Source organism: Leptonotus elevatus, chromosome 16 (genome assembly GCF_054856555.1).
Source record: "Leptonotus elevatus isolate MCC_2025b chromosome 16, RoL_Lele_1.0, whole genome shotgun sequence".
In the NCBI taxonomy this organism is placed as follows: domain Eukaryota; kingdom Metazoa; phylum Chordata; class Actinopteri; order Syngnathiformes; family Syngnathidae; genus Leptonotus; species Leptonotus elevatus.
Window position 1 is genome coordinate 11,408,160 of NC_141254.1, and position 17,141 is coordinate 11,425,300.

At 39.3% G+C, this 17,141-nt stretch overlaps 3 protein-coding genes across 11 annotated transcripts in view; 1 reads left to right on the plus strand and 2 right to left on the minus strand.

The window, feature by feature from the left end:
• Positions 1 to 3,587, plus strand: part of tcf7 (transcription factor 7) — a 31,450-nt gene extending 27,863 nt beyond the window's left edge. For 2 of the 9 annotated variants that reach the window (XM_086057768.1, XM_086057770.1), the window contains 3 exons: positions 744 to 792; positions 1,358 to 1,430; positions 1,852 to 2,026. In XM_086057768.1, coding sequence (XP_085913894.1) covers positions 744 to 792; positions 1,358 to 1,430; positions 1,852 to 1,855 — 126 coding nt within the window. In that variant the 3' untranslated portion in view covers positions 1,856 to 2,026. Of the gene's footprint in view, positions 1 to 743; positions 793 to 1,357; positions 1,431 to 1,851 lie in introns of all 9 variants that reach the window. The other 7 variants (XM_086057764.1, XM_086057766.1, XM_086057763.1 and 4 more) reach the window with 6 other exon arrangements.
• A 613-nt stretch (positions 3,588 to 4,200) lies between these two features.
• On the minus strand, positions 4,201 to 7,113 carry skp1 (S-phase kinase-associated protein 1). Its single transcript, XM_086098107.1, has 6 exons — positions 6,952 to 7,113; positions 5,646 to 5,745; positions 5,498 to 5,571; positions 5,286 to 5,429; positions 4,999 to 5,139; positions 4,201 to 4,676 (listed from the first exon to the last, which is right to left on the minus strand). Exons 2-6 carry the CDS (start codon positions 5,740 to 5,742, stop codon positions 4,641 to 4,643), a joined length of 492 nt encoding a protein of 163 aa, XP_085954233.1. The 5' UTR covers positions 5,743 to 5,745; positions 6,952 to 7,113; the 3' UTR covers positions 4,201 to 4,640.
• Positions 7,114 to 7,923: 810 nt separating this feature from the next.
• Positions 7,924 to 14,358, minus strand: ppp2cab (protein phosphatase 2 catalytic subunit alpha b). Its single transcript, XM_086098106.1, has 7 exons — positions 13,983 to 14,358; positions 10,014 to 10,223; positions 9,756 to 9,929; positions 9,583 to 9,672; positions 8,863 to 9,024; positions 8,656 to 8,774; positions 7,924 to 8,564 (listed from the first exon to the last, which is right to left on the minus strand). Exons 1-7 carry the CDS (start codon positions 14,082 to 14,084, stop codon positions 8,492 to 8,494), a joined length of 930 nt encoding a protein of 309 aa, XP_085954232.1. The 5' UTR covers positions 14,085 to 14,358; the 3' UTR covers positions 7,924 to 8,491.
• Between the last annotated feature and the right edge of the window lie 2,783 nt (positions 14,359 to 17,141).

Sequence of the window (17,141 nt, forward strand, 5' to 3'; positions counted from 1 at the left end):
TAAATGTTTATTTAAATTATATTTTACACATTTACAATCAAATTAATTATTTTTCAAAATAAAAAAATCTCTTATAATGATGCTGGAAAGTATTTTATATTTTGAATGGTACTTTAATTAAATGTAAAGTAGTTTAAATATAAAATAGGCCTTTTTTCTGAATAAAAAGTAAAGTGAATGAATGAAAATATGATTACATTTAGGGGGGAGAAAATCAATATTTAAAATGTAACTAATATTGTGATAATGTCATATGTTAAACAATTTTAAAATTTGACAATTCTACCTTTTCATGGCTAAAAAGTTATTTGATAGTCGACTTTTTGTAATTAAAACATAAACATACTATTTTAAGCATTTACTATTACTATCCTCTCTAACAGAAAGAATGATGTTATAAAATTACATTTAGTATATTATATTGTAACATACTGGAACTGTGGTGGGGTTAAAAATTATTTTACTAAATATGCCCATCAAAACTTGCCAAAACAATTAGCACAAAAAGAAAAAGAATAATGGCCATAATAACGTTAATTTCTTAGATAACTTATACTGGATGTCATAACTTGTGCGAGTGTCCCTAACAAAGTGACCAGTGCGTGTCATACTGTAAATAAGCTATAGTCGCTACAAATGTGACAGATGCTGATAAGTATATTTAATGCTATTTTTATACTCAAAATTGATTAATATACCTTTTTAATCTTCCATTGAGTCAGTTCATGTGTGTCCTCCTGCAGGGAAAGAAGAAGAGGAGGAAAAGGGAGAAGCAGCAAGACTCCAACACAGGTACAGTTGCTAACGCTGAGCTAATAATATGCTAACATTGCGGTAGCGCCACATTAGTCTCGTTTACAAAAAGAAAATTGCGCCAGCAGCATACAGTAGCTATCAGCTCGGTAGTGCTAGCAATGTAACCACTACCTTGCTAATTTGATACTACAATAATTACACTAATGCTATTGCAATGGTAATGCAATTATTATTATTACTGTGAGATGCAGTGTTGCCGTGTGAAACGTCCTGCCTTTTTTGCTGGGTTATGGTGTGAATTTACAGATGTTCTTTTCTGCAAAATCTCTGTGTGAAAGGAGAAAATTTTCACACTAACCTAACTTATTATGGAATGCAGTGTCGCTATGTGAAATAATGCTTGGCCGGGTTGCTGCGTAAAAGACTTAACACCTCTCGTTTGTGTCTGACTCACTCGTGTGTATTAACAGTGTGTTCGTTACTAACGTTAGCCCCGCATGGCAGCCATTTTGATGCTTCTTCTTCTTCTTCTTCTTCCTGTGCGTCTTTGCTGGTCTCCTTGGTCTTGGTCTCTGTCCTTGTTGTTGTTGTTGCGGCTCAGAGCCCGGCTCACCTAAGAAATGTCGAGCTCGCTTTGGCCTCAAGCAGCAGACAGATTGGTGCGGTCCCTGCAGGTGTGTAAAAGCCGCCACCATGTACACCACCAAAACCCATTTTCACCCCATCCAACTAAAAACACACCACCTGTTAGCTTAGTGCGTTAGCTTAGTGCGTTAGCTTAGCGCGTTAGCTTAGCGCGGCCAGTTCCCCCTCTCTGTGCTAACACTTCCAGCCTCTATGCTAAGCTAACTCTCCTAACTCTGCTCAGAAAGTCGATTCCACTAACCCAAAAGTTGTTTGTAAGAAATACATTAATGAAATGGACTGTCTTTTTGTGAATGTTATATTAAATTAAAGTTTTTTTTATTTTTATAATACTAATGGGGGGGTGAGTCTAGTTTTTCCACATGGGTGTGTGTGTTGTATAGTACATGTGTATGTTTTGTTTTGTATTTTTGTGGTTATTGACATTGTGCCATCCGGGTTTATTCCCAGATAACTGTCTGTGACTGTCCTTAGGAGGAAGAAAAAGTGTGTTCGCTACATTCAAGGAGGAGGCTGCGCGAGCCCAACTTGTTCACATTTAAGTGGCGTAGACTCCACGCCGCCATCCTCGCCCGCCGCCCTCGCCCGCGGACCCCCCTACCAACAACAAGTACATCAGCGCTCCTCTCGCCCCTCTTCTGCCACGGCCCCGGGCAAACGCAAACTGTCGGCCACGTGACTGGTGTCGCTTGCTTTCCTGGGTGGCCAGGAGAAGAAGAAAAAACTATCAAAATGTGCATAGCAGGGAGTTGCCGGGTAAAAAAAAATAGAAAATAAAAGTCCAAACCAAAACACAAACCGCTAGCCTAATAGCACACTTGCTCAAGTTGTTTTTCAAAAAATGAGAAGAAACACAACAAATTCAACAAACGCGTTCAGTTGCCTCGAGTCAACTTTTGCGGATTTCCCATGACCTCAATTTTGGACTGACAGTCCACATGGAAATAAAGAAGAAGAAAATGAGCAAGCACATGAGCATTTTGTGTTTATATTGTGACAAATTTAAAATGACTTTCAGGATTTGGCTAATGAAATAGTCTTTAAAAACACTTTTCCGACACTATGTTGCGCATAGATAGACAGGAAACTATTTTATTATTTTTTAAATCTTTTAAAATGTATACAATAATAAAATAGTGCATATAAATCAGGGAAAAATGCTTATAGACACAAAGCAAAGCAGTTTTTTGGGGTTAAAAATGATCAAATACAATCAGGAATGTTTTTTTCTCTATTTTTTGTTTAGTTTCTGCTCAAATTAAACATTTTCTCCATATGTTTTTACATAAAATATATTTTTAGCTTTTAAGTACAAAACCTGGCAATCCCCCCAAAAAGTTGACTTTGTATTTAAAAATAACTGTTAAATAATTAATGATAAATTAACTAAATATTTATTGTGTTTCAGATGAAAAAGCCAATCTCACAATTTTTATTGTGTATGGAACTTTTCAATAAGTATATTTGATTAACCAACGATTCCCCTTTTCAGACATTAAAAATGTGAGGGGCTATGGCGCCCCCCAGTGCTTTGGCATACAACTGACAGGCTAAATGCTTACACAAGAAGTATTTCGTGTCTGTGTGGACTTTGGAGCCAACCATCCATTCTTCCTTCTGACAGCGTTTCATCAAATATGTTCAACTATTAGGCACTTTCACATTTTGTGCTGGCTTATTTCAAAGATCAGAAATGTTGCTGGTGACCAAGCCTGAGAGGGATTATCACTCTTTTATTTTATTTCCAATGTCTTTACCCCCCCACCCCCCACCCCCATTGTTTTGACTGAACATTTTGTAAACAAACTCATAAGACGACCAAATGGGTACTATTCTATTATATGTTGTAAAATGTGTTTTTTAAATCGATGTCAGAAAGTTCCTGTAGTTAACTTTTATAAGTTTATGTAAAAAAAAAAAAAGGCTTAAAAACATTTTTAGTCGCGTCTGTAGCTTAAAGCAATATTTTTAAGTGTTTTCTTATTCGTTCTTGTTGCATTCATATGCAAAGTTCTCATTTCCGCGATGTTGCTTTGAAATGTCCCACCAAAACACACCTTGAATCCTGTTGGGTTTATATATATATTTATATATATATATATATAAATGCACACATTTCACAAATTTTGTTTTGTTGTCGTATTAAAATTGTTCAATATACATCGTGCGCTTCTGTTGTTTGTAAGTGCCCAAAAAAACTGAACAATGTCAGAAACCCCGTTTGAAGTTTTTTTTTTGTAAGAGAATTCTTTAAAAAAAAAATGGAAAAGGACTAAATAAAATTTTGTTGCGGCCATACACTGAAATAATTGTATGCGTATTTACAGAAACCCGTTTGAAGTTTTTTTTTGTAAGAGAATTCTTTAAAAAAAAAAATGGAAAAGGACTAAATAAAATTTTGTTGCGGCCATACACTGAAATAATTGTATGCGTATTTACAGAAACCCGTTTGAAGTTTTTTTTTGTAAGAGAATTCTTTAAAAAAAAAATGGAAAAGGACAAAATAACATTTTGTTGCAGCCATACACTGAAATAATTGTATGCGTATTTACAAATATCTGTACTTAACATTTAGTCTAATTCTAATAGAATTTAGTAACACAAAATGAAAGAACATTTTTTTTAAAAATGCAATGTGTGCGTGTATATATATATATTATATATATACACACACACTTGCAACATTTAGAGGAAAAATTCAATTTTTTTGCAAGTCATTTAATTTCACGTAAGATCATCTCATACAAGTATTCCTTAAAAAAAGAAGCTTTTTTCCTGTTAGAAAACAAAAACAGCAAATTCCTTTTTTGAAACATTTTATTTCCTTCTTCCATCACTGATGCCCGTGTTGAAAGCCACCTTAAAAACATATTCACTCCCCCTTCCCACACCTTTTTTATTTAGCAACCAACCTGACAGACAACAAACATGTCTAGTAAAAAAAAAAAAAGAAAGAAAACGTGGTCATCAAAAATCTGTTTTGAGAAGACCACACGAGAAAAGAAAGGGATTTGTGGGTTTCTTTAAATAATGACAGGTGTTAAAAAATGTCATGCTAGTTTTGTACACAGATTGGAAGGAGAGGGACCGTGTGCAGGGGGGGGTACTGTACTATATACTCAATGAAGTAAGCTATATAGTCAATATTAACAAAGTATGAACAAGACCAGTGCAAGCAATAAAGCGGACACATTTCTATCCAGTGTGTGTGCGTGAGTGTATAGTGTTGGCGGGATGCACTACTTCTCTTCACACCACTGGTTCTCTTTGCGCACCTGCATGGGGGCAAAAGAAAAATAATACAATCCATAAACGTTTCATTTGACCTTTTTTTATTTTATTCATTGTTTCACCGTTATTTGTGCTGAGCAATTCATTTTACTGCGGTGCCACCTTGTGGCGAATTAGCATCATGGCGCTGAAGTTTGGCAATTGCAAACGTCAATTACTAATACAATAAAGCTCGGGACTCTGAATCATTCCATGACAACGCTCATACCATCAATTTACTTATATATGAAATCGATACAACTTAAAACGCCATTCACGTGTTCCAACCCTCATTCTGCGTGTGCCCATCGCAGCTGCGTGACCTACCTGAGCCTCTTCCTCCTCCGTGAAGTCATTCTTAATGTTGAAGGTCTTGCGGATCTCCTCGGGGGTTTTGCCTTTGATCATGTTGGCCACCGTCTTGCACGTCACGTCCAGCAGACCCTTGATGTCCAAGTAATTTGCCGCCTGACCAAAAAAAAAATGGGGGGGGGGGGGGCAATATTAGCTATGGAAGTTATTTGCAAGCCGCTCTACGTTACGACCAATGAGCAAGCTCCCGTGTGGTCACATGATGATCGATGACATCACCCTCGTTGCCGACCGTTGCTTACCAGGATGAGTTCGAACAAGGTCCCCTGGTCCACTTTGAGGAACTCCTGGTCCCACACGGGGATGTCGTCCGTCCTCTTCTCCTTGTTCTCGTCGTCCTCGGGGGGAGGGGGATCGTCCTTGTGGTGGGTGCACCACTGGATCACCTGACACCAAAAATATATTAAAATACATATATTATAGTTAAAAAATATATATAATCTGGATGTGTTACCTTTTTAAGGATGGCTGCGTTGACGTTGGGGAGCGGCACGGGGTCATCATCTCCTTCGTCATCCATCCCCAAATCTGTCAATTCCCAAGTGCCGTTAGCGCGTGGTTTAAATGACGCGTTGAAAAGGAAAACGAACAGTTCGGGTTACCTTCCAACATGGTTTTGATGGTGACAGACTGTTTGGCGATTTCCACGTCCACCTCGAATATTTCGCCATCCGAGCTCTGTAACTTTATGGTGGGCATTATCTGAAACAAATACAAAGACGCGTCAGAATTGACCCCATGAATTCTTGCATGCCCAACATGTTTTTACGACATTTTTTGTTGAACTCACAAAATTCAGAAATATGTATTTTTTTGGCCTCATTTCTAATTTTATATTTATATACTCTATACTACTAAATGTTTTACTTAAAACTAGAAAATAAAAATAGTACACGTGTAAAAAAGTTTTTTCTCAACAATAGTTATTTCAATGCTCAATTAATTTAACAACCAAAACAAATTTTAATGTTAATGAAAAAATATTTGTTTTTTCCCTTTTTAAAAAAACACTGATACATAACTGTTAAAAAATATATATAAAAAAAAAACTAAACTCAGTTTTTTTTGTCATCTCCAAAAACAGTCCTGCAAAGATTATTTATATTTTTAACCATAAAAAACAAAAAACAATTTAGGTGATTAATATTAAAAAAAGTGTTCTCATTTTATCCAGAAATGCCAATGCACGTAAATATTTTAATACATAAAAGTAATCCGTTTTTGTATGTTTTGTTTTGATTTTTTTCTTAGCTCCTGCATTTTGGTCTAACTATTCTAATTCATTTTGTTTCATTTTAATCAGATACAATTTTCAAACACCTCAAAAATAAATAATAAAATAAAACACTACTTGACTTGTTTGTATTTATAAAATAAAAACGGGAGTATTTCCAGTTCGCCTGCTCGAACTCGAAGCAACAACTCGCGGAATGTTATCGCTCGTGACAAGTAAGTTTGCTCACTAAACTGCAACCAACGACCGCCGTTTCTGATTTCAAGTTGACATTTGAGCGCTTAAGAGCAAAACAAGATCAAATTTAACGTTCAACGGTGCCCTCGTTGAAAAACATCAACGATAAACGCCTCGCAGCTAACGACCGTTTAGCGTCCTGCGTCGGCGATGCTAACCGCGTACCGGCTTTTGTGCAGCTTTGATAACAACTCCTAAACGACTTACATACGACCGTGAAAAATTGCCACTTTGTGACAATTCTGCTGCTTGTTTTAGAGAACCAGACATGCAAATGTCACCAATAAAGCAGCTAGTCTCGGCTAGCATTACCAAGCTAAATCACAACGGGCCTCTTCGCAACCGCAAAGTGAGAAGTCCGCGCGGATGGGGACCGAAAACGGGCGAAATTCTAACCCAGTTCGTTTCCGGTTTACGATATTAGACGTCAAACATACCGTGGGTGTGTTTATTCCAAACCCGTAGGTGGAATTCTATCGTCTGTTGTCAGTTTTCGTAGCAAAAAATGGAGGAGTCGTGGACGCTGTGTGCTGCTATGGCGCTCGCTTTGTCAGTTACTGTGGCTGTAGGGGAGGGACGAAACCTACGTCGGGGCTGTTTATTTTTATTTTTTCAAATACTTTAACAAATGTTCATACATAAATAAATAATAAGAGATTATTTGTAGAACTATTTTAACTAAGTTATTTTTTTTTTTTTACCATTTCGCAGAAGGAAATTCATAATAATAAAAAGGTATGTTTACGAGAGTGTTCGTTAATAGGTTCCGGCTGGAAACAAATTTTATTGTTAACTTCAATTTTAGTTCTGGGATTATTTCAGTAGAACCGCATACGACCAAGGCTATTTTTATTAGTAACATATTAACTTTAACATGATCAAAATAATTGGTTTCTAATTATTTTTTAACTGTTCTGAATCATTTCCAATATTTTGGTTACCCATTTTTAACTACATGACAAGAATTTGTTTTCATTCAAACATGAAAATAGGCTTAAATATAAAAAAGTAAAACACAAGATTGTTTTCCGTTATTAAATTGGTTACCTTTTCTGCAAATTGTCTGGGAGAAATCCGGTGGTTGATGTCCATCATGGCTCACATTTAGGTACCCTAATATTCGAGAACCAAACTGTATCCACACAAGATAACTCAGCCACCCCACAAAAACTATTTTTTCATCATATTTAACGTAAACTTTACTAATTGCATTTTCCCCCCCTTCTGATTGGTTGGGAGAGGTAACGTAGTTCTACTGGTGTGAAAGCCATTTCTGCTCAAGTTGCCAAAATATGGTACTTTCCACTGAGGGCAACAAAATACACTTAAATATTGATCAAATGTGTCAAATAATTCAGGCATAAAAAGCCATGAAATACTTAATATGCAACAAAAAAATGACAAGTATGAAGGAGCCACTTTTTTTTTATTATTCATGTCTGTTAATACAAGCTTGTGGTTCAGTGTGTTGATGATCGTTACACACACATATATACACTTTCACACATTCGACAAGACACCTCATGTAAAACCTTCTTGTTCACGGGATTTTTTATTTTTTTGGTAATAAAAGAAAACTAAATGTAAATATTCTCTTCATCTTCATTTTATGTTACATTTCTTAAGATTTACAAAAGTGCAAACGGATCATCTTCGCATGTATCCTCAATATATATTTTCAGATTTTGACATATACTGATTTGTCTCCATTGTCAGTCGTAACCATCAAGTGACCTTGATTGATTGGTTTCCTGGGCGAGATATTTCCTAATACAAGACAAGTCCTCAGCAATCCATAACGTGATGATTTATGGCACACACCGTTTGGTCCGTCCACAGACATGCACACGCACACATTTCTTGCTAAATGCTTAAATAGGTCTTTGTGTGAATGTACAACGTGTGCTGCTGCTGTGTCCTCCATTATCCGGCAACACTGGACTTGACTGTACAAGAGGGGTGGAGTTTCAAAGCAGGTTACAGGAAGTAGTCAGGGGTGCGGCGGGTGACGTGGGGCTCCCCTCTGCGAGGCGCCGGATCAAACTGCAGGCTGTGGGGGGAAGAAGTTATTCATAATAAAAAATAAAAAAACACTTCAGTGTATATAAGAAAGTTTTGGAGGTTGCGTTCATGACACTTACAAGGAATATTTGAGTGTGTCGTCCAGCTCCATGATGGCCGCCTGGTTGCCGCAGCGATAGCAGTAGTTGGGAGCGCTGAATATAGTCACCACGTTCCTCTCGTGGCACCAGTTGTAGCCCTGAGAGCAAGCACGAGTGTATGGTTAGCATTTACGCTAACGCTAAAGTCTCCCGTCAAATTTACGGCGTTAGCATTTCTGGACTCACCTCCATGACCAGCTGATGCGCGCGAGAAACCAGCGTGAGGCGGTTGGCGTGGTTGAACGTCTCCGAGATGTCCTGGCCAAAGGTGTAGCCGGCCCCTCGCGGCGAGATACCCCAGCCGCCGCGGTCGTCGGGGTCCGACCACAGCAGGTCGCACATGGGACCCTGGGAGAAAATATTAGGGGTGGGAATCTTTGAATGACTTTAGATTAGGAACGATTTTTGATTCAAAATGATTTGATTGACAATGATTTTTGCTTCAATCTATAGATGTGCAAGGAATTGTAATGATCTACTGAAGTCTGACCCGCTAATGCTAATTAGCGCGCTACTCGCGGCACTTTTATCACTCAAAAGAACGGCTCCACGCTTTAAAAAAACAACTTTTATTGGATAAACTTGATTGTGACTTTTTCCTTCTACACTCTAACGTGGCTACAACTTAACAGTGTATTAGACCGCGTGGATCCACACTGCCCCTCAGTGGCCAAACCGGGTACAACATGAACAGCGCTCCAAATAAAGGCACACACAGACAAAGGCAAGACAGTATGAAATAATTGAAATAAAATCGATTTTGGGACATTTAAAATCGATTCTGAATCGTACTAAATGAGAATTGCGATTCTTATGAGAATCGATTTTTTGGGCACACCCCTAGAAAATATATTTATTCGGGCCCCAAAAACTATTTTTAAAAGGTAACCTGTAATTTCTCGTTACCTCATGAGGCACTTCCTGTAAACGATCCAGCGCCCTTATATGGTCCAGTGTGTCAATGGATGGCGACAATCCGCCGTGAAGACAAAAAATCTGCAAAAACATTTTTTTTAAGTGTCATTTCTCTTCTTTTTTTTTTTCTAGCATCAAGTTATGGATCCATCCGACTAATTCACCTGAGAGTCAACCAAGGCGGTGAGCGGGAGGTAATCGAACAGGTCGGTGAAGTATTTCCACACGTTGGCGTTGCCGTACTTTCGTAGACACTCGTCGTAGAAACCGTACACTTGCGTGATCTGCCTGCTCTCGTGGTTGCCGCGCAGGATTGTGATACGCTCCCGGTAACGAACCTAGCGCAAAAGCGGGTTGAGATCAGGACATCAACAACTACAAAAAAAAAAAGAAAAGTATCCAAAGTATTGTACTCAGGTTACCTTAAGTGATACAAGTAAAGTGACGGTCTCCACGGAGTAGTATCCCCGGTCCACGTAGTCGCCCATGAACAGGTAGTTTGTGTCGGGAGATCTGCCGCCGATCTTGAACAGCTCCATGAGGTCGTGGAACTGGCCGTGCACGTCGCCGCAAACCGTCACGGGGCATCGCACCTCCTGCACGTTGGACTCCTTGGTCAAGATTTCCTTGGCCTAAATGAGCAGATGAGACTGAAAACTTAGGCAACATGGCCCTGGATGATCTTTTATACTCTGCTGCCACATGCTGGCCGTTTTTTGTTTTTTTTGGTAATAACTATCATTGCTTTAAGCGACCTCCAGGTCAGAAGCTGCATCAAAGTCTTCTGTATGTTATAGCATTAAAAAGAAAATCTTTTTGGGAGTGTAGGACAAAATATTTATTAAAAACGTATTTGTACGTTTTTGGGTTAAGCAGTTGCCATCCATTTTAGAAAACCCCACTACCGCCACCTACAGGCTAGGTTTTATCATTATATGTCAGGCGGACAGGTTAAGATTGTTGTGCTTTTCTCGTGGAGGTCTCAAAGTACATCATAGCTGCAACCAGTGCAACCCCATTAGAAATGTGTGACCATGTCCTCGTTTGTGTCAAATCAATTAGTGCAGCGTTCCAGGAAACACAGTTGCTACTTTTTCAATAGCTCGCAGTCAGCAGGTTTTCTCAGCTGTTTTTGACCACCCAGAATGAAGCCTTACGTCGGTTATTTGAGTTTGACGGCGGCTGCTGTGATTGAACGAGAGTGAATATGGTGTCACGCTGCCAAAACCGGTGGTGCGGTATCGTTTCAAAATATGACGGCTCGCGGCACACCTTCAATGAGCTCATAGAGGAAATGGAAATAAGCATTCCCAACTACTGCCCTCGCGACGCTAACACAGTGAGGTAAACCTGAGATTTAAACGATTTAGGATGTCATTCTCTCAAATGTCAGGGAGGAAGCTAAAAATTGCTGAATCGATTTTTTCTAACACCCCTAGCTGTCACTATCAAATATTTTTAGAATTGATTAATCTATCAATTATTAAAGCGATTCATCGTTTAATTGAATTCATTTAAATTTAGCATTCAAGTGTATTACAAAAGCAATTTTCCCCCCTGATTACTGTGTTAATGGTTCGGTCATTGTTTTCCAGTAGTAGTAAAAATAGATGTTTGCAAATGTCTTATTTTGCTTAAACACAGAAGATTAGCAGTCTTCTTTCATTAAGGATTACAGAAATCAGTGAACAATTACTGTTGACATGCTGAAATCAGAGGATTTGAACAACTATAAACAAAAAAAAAAAGGCTCCAAAGTTAACGATTACTCGATCATTAAAATAAGTGTCGACTAATTTGATAATCAATTAATTGTCGATTAATTTTGACAGCTCTACAATTAACTTGAAGTTGGATTTGAAATGCTGCTGCTAGGGGTGCACCGATCGATCGGCCTGCCGATTTATCGGCCCCGATTTCCTTAATTTTGGAAAATCATTGATCGTCCGATCCCTTAAAAATAAACGGATCTTTCCCACCAATCTCATCTCCCTCCTCAGAGTTCTGAAAAAGTCGGCCGCTGTCCTGTTCTGCTGAGCTGACTAATCCGGAGTTTCATTTTTATTTGAGAGAACTACTTCATGAGCAGTTAAAACAACCCATTTGTATTACTTCACCGATATTGTTCAATGTTTTCCAATAAAACAAGATTGGAACACTTGAAGGTATATGTTGCTTGTAATGAAAAAAAAAATCGGCAAAAATCGGGATTGGCAGGTCAGGCTTTTTAAAAGATCGGGGATCGGCCAGAAAATTGTGATCGGTGCACCCCTAGTTGCTGCGCCAAAATCCATCTGACCAGCAAGGCAATTATTTAAGCCTGAATTAAATGCAACATCTTTTGTAAGCTTCATTAGGCCTAAACTGCTGAGAAGACGTTGTCGTCCATACGACACAAAGCTCAGCTCGATCAAAAGCCGGCGTGTCATGTCAACTATATCCAACCGACCGAAGACTGCCGGCGAGGCTGAAGTAAAACATTTCGTATCCTCCTCCACGAATCCCAAAACAGACGCTTGCTGTTGCGATTCACTGCATTCTGCTGAGTCACGCTCTTCATCTTTTTTTCCGGCAACAAAAAGCTTCAATCGAATCCTCCCACTTATTTTTCGACAGGGAGGATGCAGCGTGGGTCGCCGGAGTTTGCTACATGAGATGATTGAGGGGGAAAAAAAGCAAAAAGTCGAAATGGTGGCCTTGCATTTGCTAAGAGGAAAACAGTTTTTAAGGGTCGGGCTGATCGGGGTTATTAAGCCGCGGTTCAGCCGACTCATCGAGAGTGCTAACTGCAAAATGGGAGCTCTCGGCAGCATGAATATAAATGACTTAACAGCCCCGTAACATCAAGTTCCTGCCTCAGCAACAAGCCAGTGTTTGAAAGGTCAAACCCGCGCTGCGGCGTCAACAATTCTGCTACACGCCCAGCGACCGGGCAGGATCAGATCAGACCCCACAGAAATCCAAAATAAACACGTAATAAACACCTTCATTTATGATTGCTATTATTCCTATTTGAAAAATACAAGAGGCAATATAAGAGAATGTGTTTTTTTATAACTAAAAAATATTTTTAAAATAGCAATGTCGAACCAAAATGGTCAACCTCCTGTTTATACTTTTGTTTTGACTCTGAAAATGTCAATTTTTTTTTCGTTAACTGCAGTACAACCAATCAAAAAGGGCAATGCTATTATTAACTCATTCACTGCCATTAACAGCTATAGAACGTCAAAAATTAATTTGAATTATTTCTATTAGTTTAATTTTTTTCTACTTTTGTTAACAATAGTAAGAAAACCTATATTTTTTATTGTAGATTTAGAACGGATATAAAATGTGTAATTAATCGCGAGTTAACTATTGAAGTCATGCGATTAATTAAAATTAAAAAAATTAATCGCCTGACGGCCCGAATTTTTAATAATCTTTAAATTGCCTCAGGCAATTAAATTTTTTAACTGTAATTAATCGCATGACTTCAATAGTGAACTCACGATTAATCACACATTTTATATCTGTATTTCTAAATTAAAAAAAATCTAGGTTTTCATACTCTTGTTAACAAAAGTGGGAAAAAAAAAGTTCAACTGATAGAAATAGTTCAAATGAATTTTTGACGTCTATAGCCGTCAATGGCAGTGAATGAGTTAAGCTTGTTTACAATCGTGAGTGGTGATGTCATGCAGCCTGGGAGCGAATCGGAAGATGAGGGAATGACAGTTAAACTGCATTTAGGCCATTGCTAACTTCGCACAGTAACATTAGCCAACTTTAGTTATTCAATCAATCATTGCAAAGCTAATGCTGGCCATCATTTTCGCTAACGCTAATCTACACATTCACTTCAGTTATGCTTACCTTTTGGCTTTGACATGTACTGCTTCAAGCTGTTGCCTGAAAGTGTCTATTTTCCTCTGGAACTCCAGAAACTCTGTTGGGCTTGTTTTTTTTGTTTTTTTATTATGTTAATACCCCCACTGTTTCGTCACAGTGAGGCCGAATCGCTTGCTCGGTCTGAGAAATAGGCGGATAGCTAAAAAATGGACTTGGTGGTTTACAGCACATGTATTCAAATATTTTTTTTTAATCACTTTTCTAAGCAAACAGTCCAGTCGCACCTCAGCGGGGCATCACGGTCACACCTGGCGGACAGGTGAGAGCCACAGGTCCCATGGCAAAAAGGACGCTCGTCACACACCCACCCAACACGCCAGCCATGCGACCGCTCACTCAGCCGCATGAAGCCGCCCTACGAGGCGCGTAGCCAGCCAGGGCAGGCCCGGTGAAATATAAACCCAAGACGCCATTTTAAGAATGTGTGGAAGGCAGCGGGCGGCGAGAGAGGCGACAAGACGTCCGCGACGGGAGGGATGTAAAGACAAATAACTCACCTTTTCGCACAAATTCTTCACTTGTCCCTCCGTGAGCTGTTTGCATTCGTTCAGCTGCTCGATCCATTGATCCAGCTCCTTCGTAAAAGCCTTTTCGTCCATTTTCTGTGTTTATGTTGGGAAATAATATGGGTTAAGGAAGGGGGGAGGGAGTGTCGGATGTTCTCGTGTTTTCTCCCGCAGCTGAGAAGACTGCGACAGCGGCTCGGTTGCTCGTTTTTGTCGGCACAGCTCGCGTGGTCGTTCCCCCCTCTCTCCCCGGTGTCAGGAGGCGGCGATGCTTTACTGGGTTCAATTAAAAGCGCGACGAAGAGGAGGGAGAGAGGAGGAGACGTCAGCTGGAGATCCACCCTGCCTAGTAATGTCTTAGTCGTAAACGTCCAGGTTTGAGCGTCAAAATAAAAGCATTCCCAACAGTTTAATTGATACATTCGAGCGTTTATTTTCATATCTGGACAGAAACTGACGAACAATAAACGATTTATTATTGTTTAATAATAATAAAAATAAAAAATAAAAATCCAAATTACAGACCAAACACGACTGACTCCTGCTACTTCCGGTCTTAGTCTGTTCTCATTGTCACATGACGCCGCAGCTTTTCTATCGCGCTCCACTCCTAAATAGAGACGTCAGCAAACACAGCAATAAAACCTCATCATCATTGTGAGCTTGTGATTTTGTGCAGATGATGTCACCTAGCTAAACTGAAGTTTACAAGCAGTGGAACACAATAGCGTGGAGTGGCTGCCACTCAGCCAGCACAGCTTGCATTTGTAAAGTGTGTATCATATAAACACACCGACAAATGTGGGGAAAATAACTCAACATGATACATTTGCCCTTATACAGTATTAAATATTTGTGTTTTTTTTTCCTTCTTGTTATCACATCGTTGAACAATGCAGAATTTATTTAAGCTTTGAAAACAAATAGGCTACTAGTATTTATTTAAGCTTTGAAAATAGGCTACTAGTATTTAAAAGAACTACCTTGACCCTGAAAAATCGAAATATAGGCTAACCTTATATTATAAGTTTAGATTTTTATATCGTATTCCAGAGGAGTCAGTGAGTGCTTCACCAATCATGAACCGCACATCACTGGTATAGCATAGCCAGTCCTGTCCCATCCCAGACAATCCTCTGTTAGCCGATGCAGCCATACCATTGTCAGTCCTGACATGTAACATCCAATATAATACTATCTGTCCTGTCCTATATTATCTTTGACTAGCCCGGGAGGTCCTGTCCTATCCCCTACTGTCCTGTCTTTTTTTTTAAATACACACAACTTGGTTGGTGCATTTTCCCCGCAGTAAACTAAATTTTGTCCTAGTCTGTCCTGTTCTGGCCTGTATAATCTTTTCCGGTTCTATCCTGCTTTGTTCTGATTCACACACGCCTCATTTGGTGAATCATACCTTCACTCACCATTTTGGTCTTGCCTTGCTTAGCGTAGTCTGTCCTGTTCTCTCCTGCCATGCGCTACATGTCTGTCCTGTCCTATCCTATCGGACCAAAGTCTAGCCTGTTTTAGGATGCCCTGCCCAAGACTAGTCTATAGGCTAGTCTTGGTTGTTGTGTCCTGTCCTGTCCTGTCCTGTCCTGTCATAGCCTAGCTATGTCTAGCCTAGCACAGCCTTCCATGTTTTATATGATTTAGTTTTGTTTTGATTCACAAAAACCTCAGTTTGTGCATCCTCCCACCCTCCTGTAAACTCTTTTTTTGAGCACTGATAATTTCCTGTGCTCTGGACTCTTGAATACAAACAGGATGCACCCGTCTGAGCCTGGAGGCGAGTGTGACAGTTGTTTTATTGCTCACGTCAGCAAGCGTGGCCTCTTCCAAGTTTCGATGTCCGTGTTTCTCAAGGGAATACCACCTACTGACTATTACCGCAGGGCCAGCGCGCCAGTTCGATAAATATTTATGGCCGCTCATATCTTTCTCTTCTGAAGTTGCCTAATCACAGGAGTTGTGTTTTGTGTTCCCCACTTTGGTGTCACGAAAGTGTTGCTAATCATTCACGAGTTATACTTAAGTGACCTACTTCACAGCCGGTTAGAACAAAACTTCTCGGCCCACATTCACTCAAAGAGCCTTTCACCCGCAAACCCATTTTTATGTATTATGCAACAATTGTGCTCATTTTGTGTCTTCATGTAGTGAAATTATATTCAGATGGAGGAGTTGTGTTATTTGAAGTTGATCAAGATACGCATCCTCCTTTTATTTGAACCTCAAAATGCAAACACTTGTGATCAAAGGCACAATGAGGCGCGAGTGTCGAGTGTATAACTTAATAATTAATCGTAAATGAAAGCCAACAGGCTCCTTGTAATTGTGGATGAAACAAGGTGAGATTAAAGCAAAATAAATGGCAGCTCTATTGAATTAAATGAGAGGGAAAGGCTTTTCGTTTTAATGGCCCCTACGCAGTTCTTAATAAATACTTTATGAGAAAAATGCCCCGTCCTGTCCTATTCTATCATAAACTGTCCTAAATCTAGTCCATCCTATTCTAATCTCGTATACTATTACTAACTATGGCTTATTATCAAAAATTGCATTATCCTAAATTGTTATTATATTTAATGTCCTGTTCTGTTCATTTCAGTGCCATTTTATACAACATTTACCACATAGTGTGTCACGGGTCACTTTTAAACTAGCTCTAAATGTTTTTAGCTTCACTTACTTTGTCCGCATGGGACCATTTGATTTGATTAACTGAGTCGCTCTGCATGTGAGCGCTTTTAACATGACACTATCCTGAACATCACTGTAGATTGGTCGGCTGGTTTCATCTCCAGTGATGGAGCTAAATTCTCTCCCTCGACACAACATTTTTGACATGTTGACTATTATTACATCACAGTCAAGAGACAAAATACGTTTGTCCTAATCCAACACAACTGTCAGCTGCTGCGCGGCTGGGGCGACACAAATGGCCACAGTGTTATTGTGCTCACAGAAGCTAATTCAGGAACAGTGCCTGGATTTAAATTCTCACCGTGGATAAAATAAACATTTCATTCAAAGTGATCAGGTAACACTATCAAGGTTAGCCTAGCCTGTCCTGTCCCATTCAAGCCTATTGTATCGTAGCCACCTGTAATATGTGCTACCTTATCCTGTCATATCCAACCCTATCCT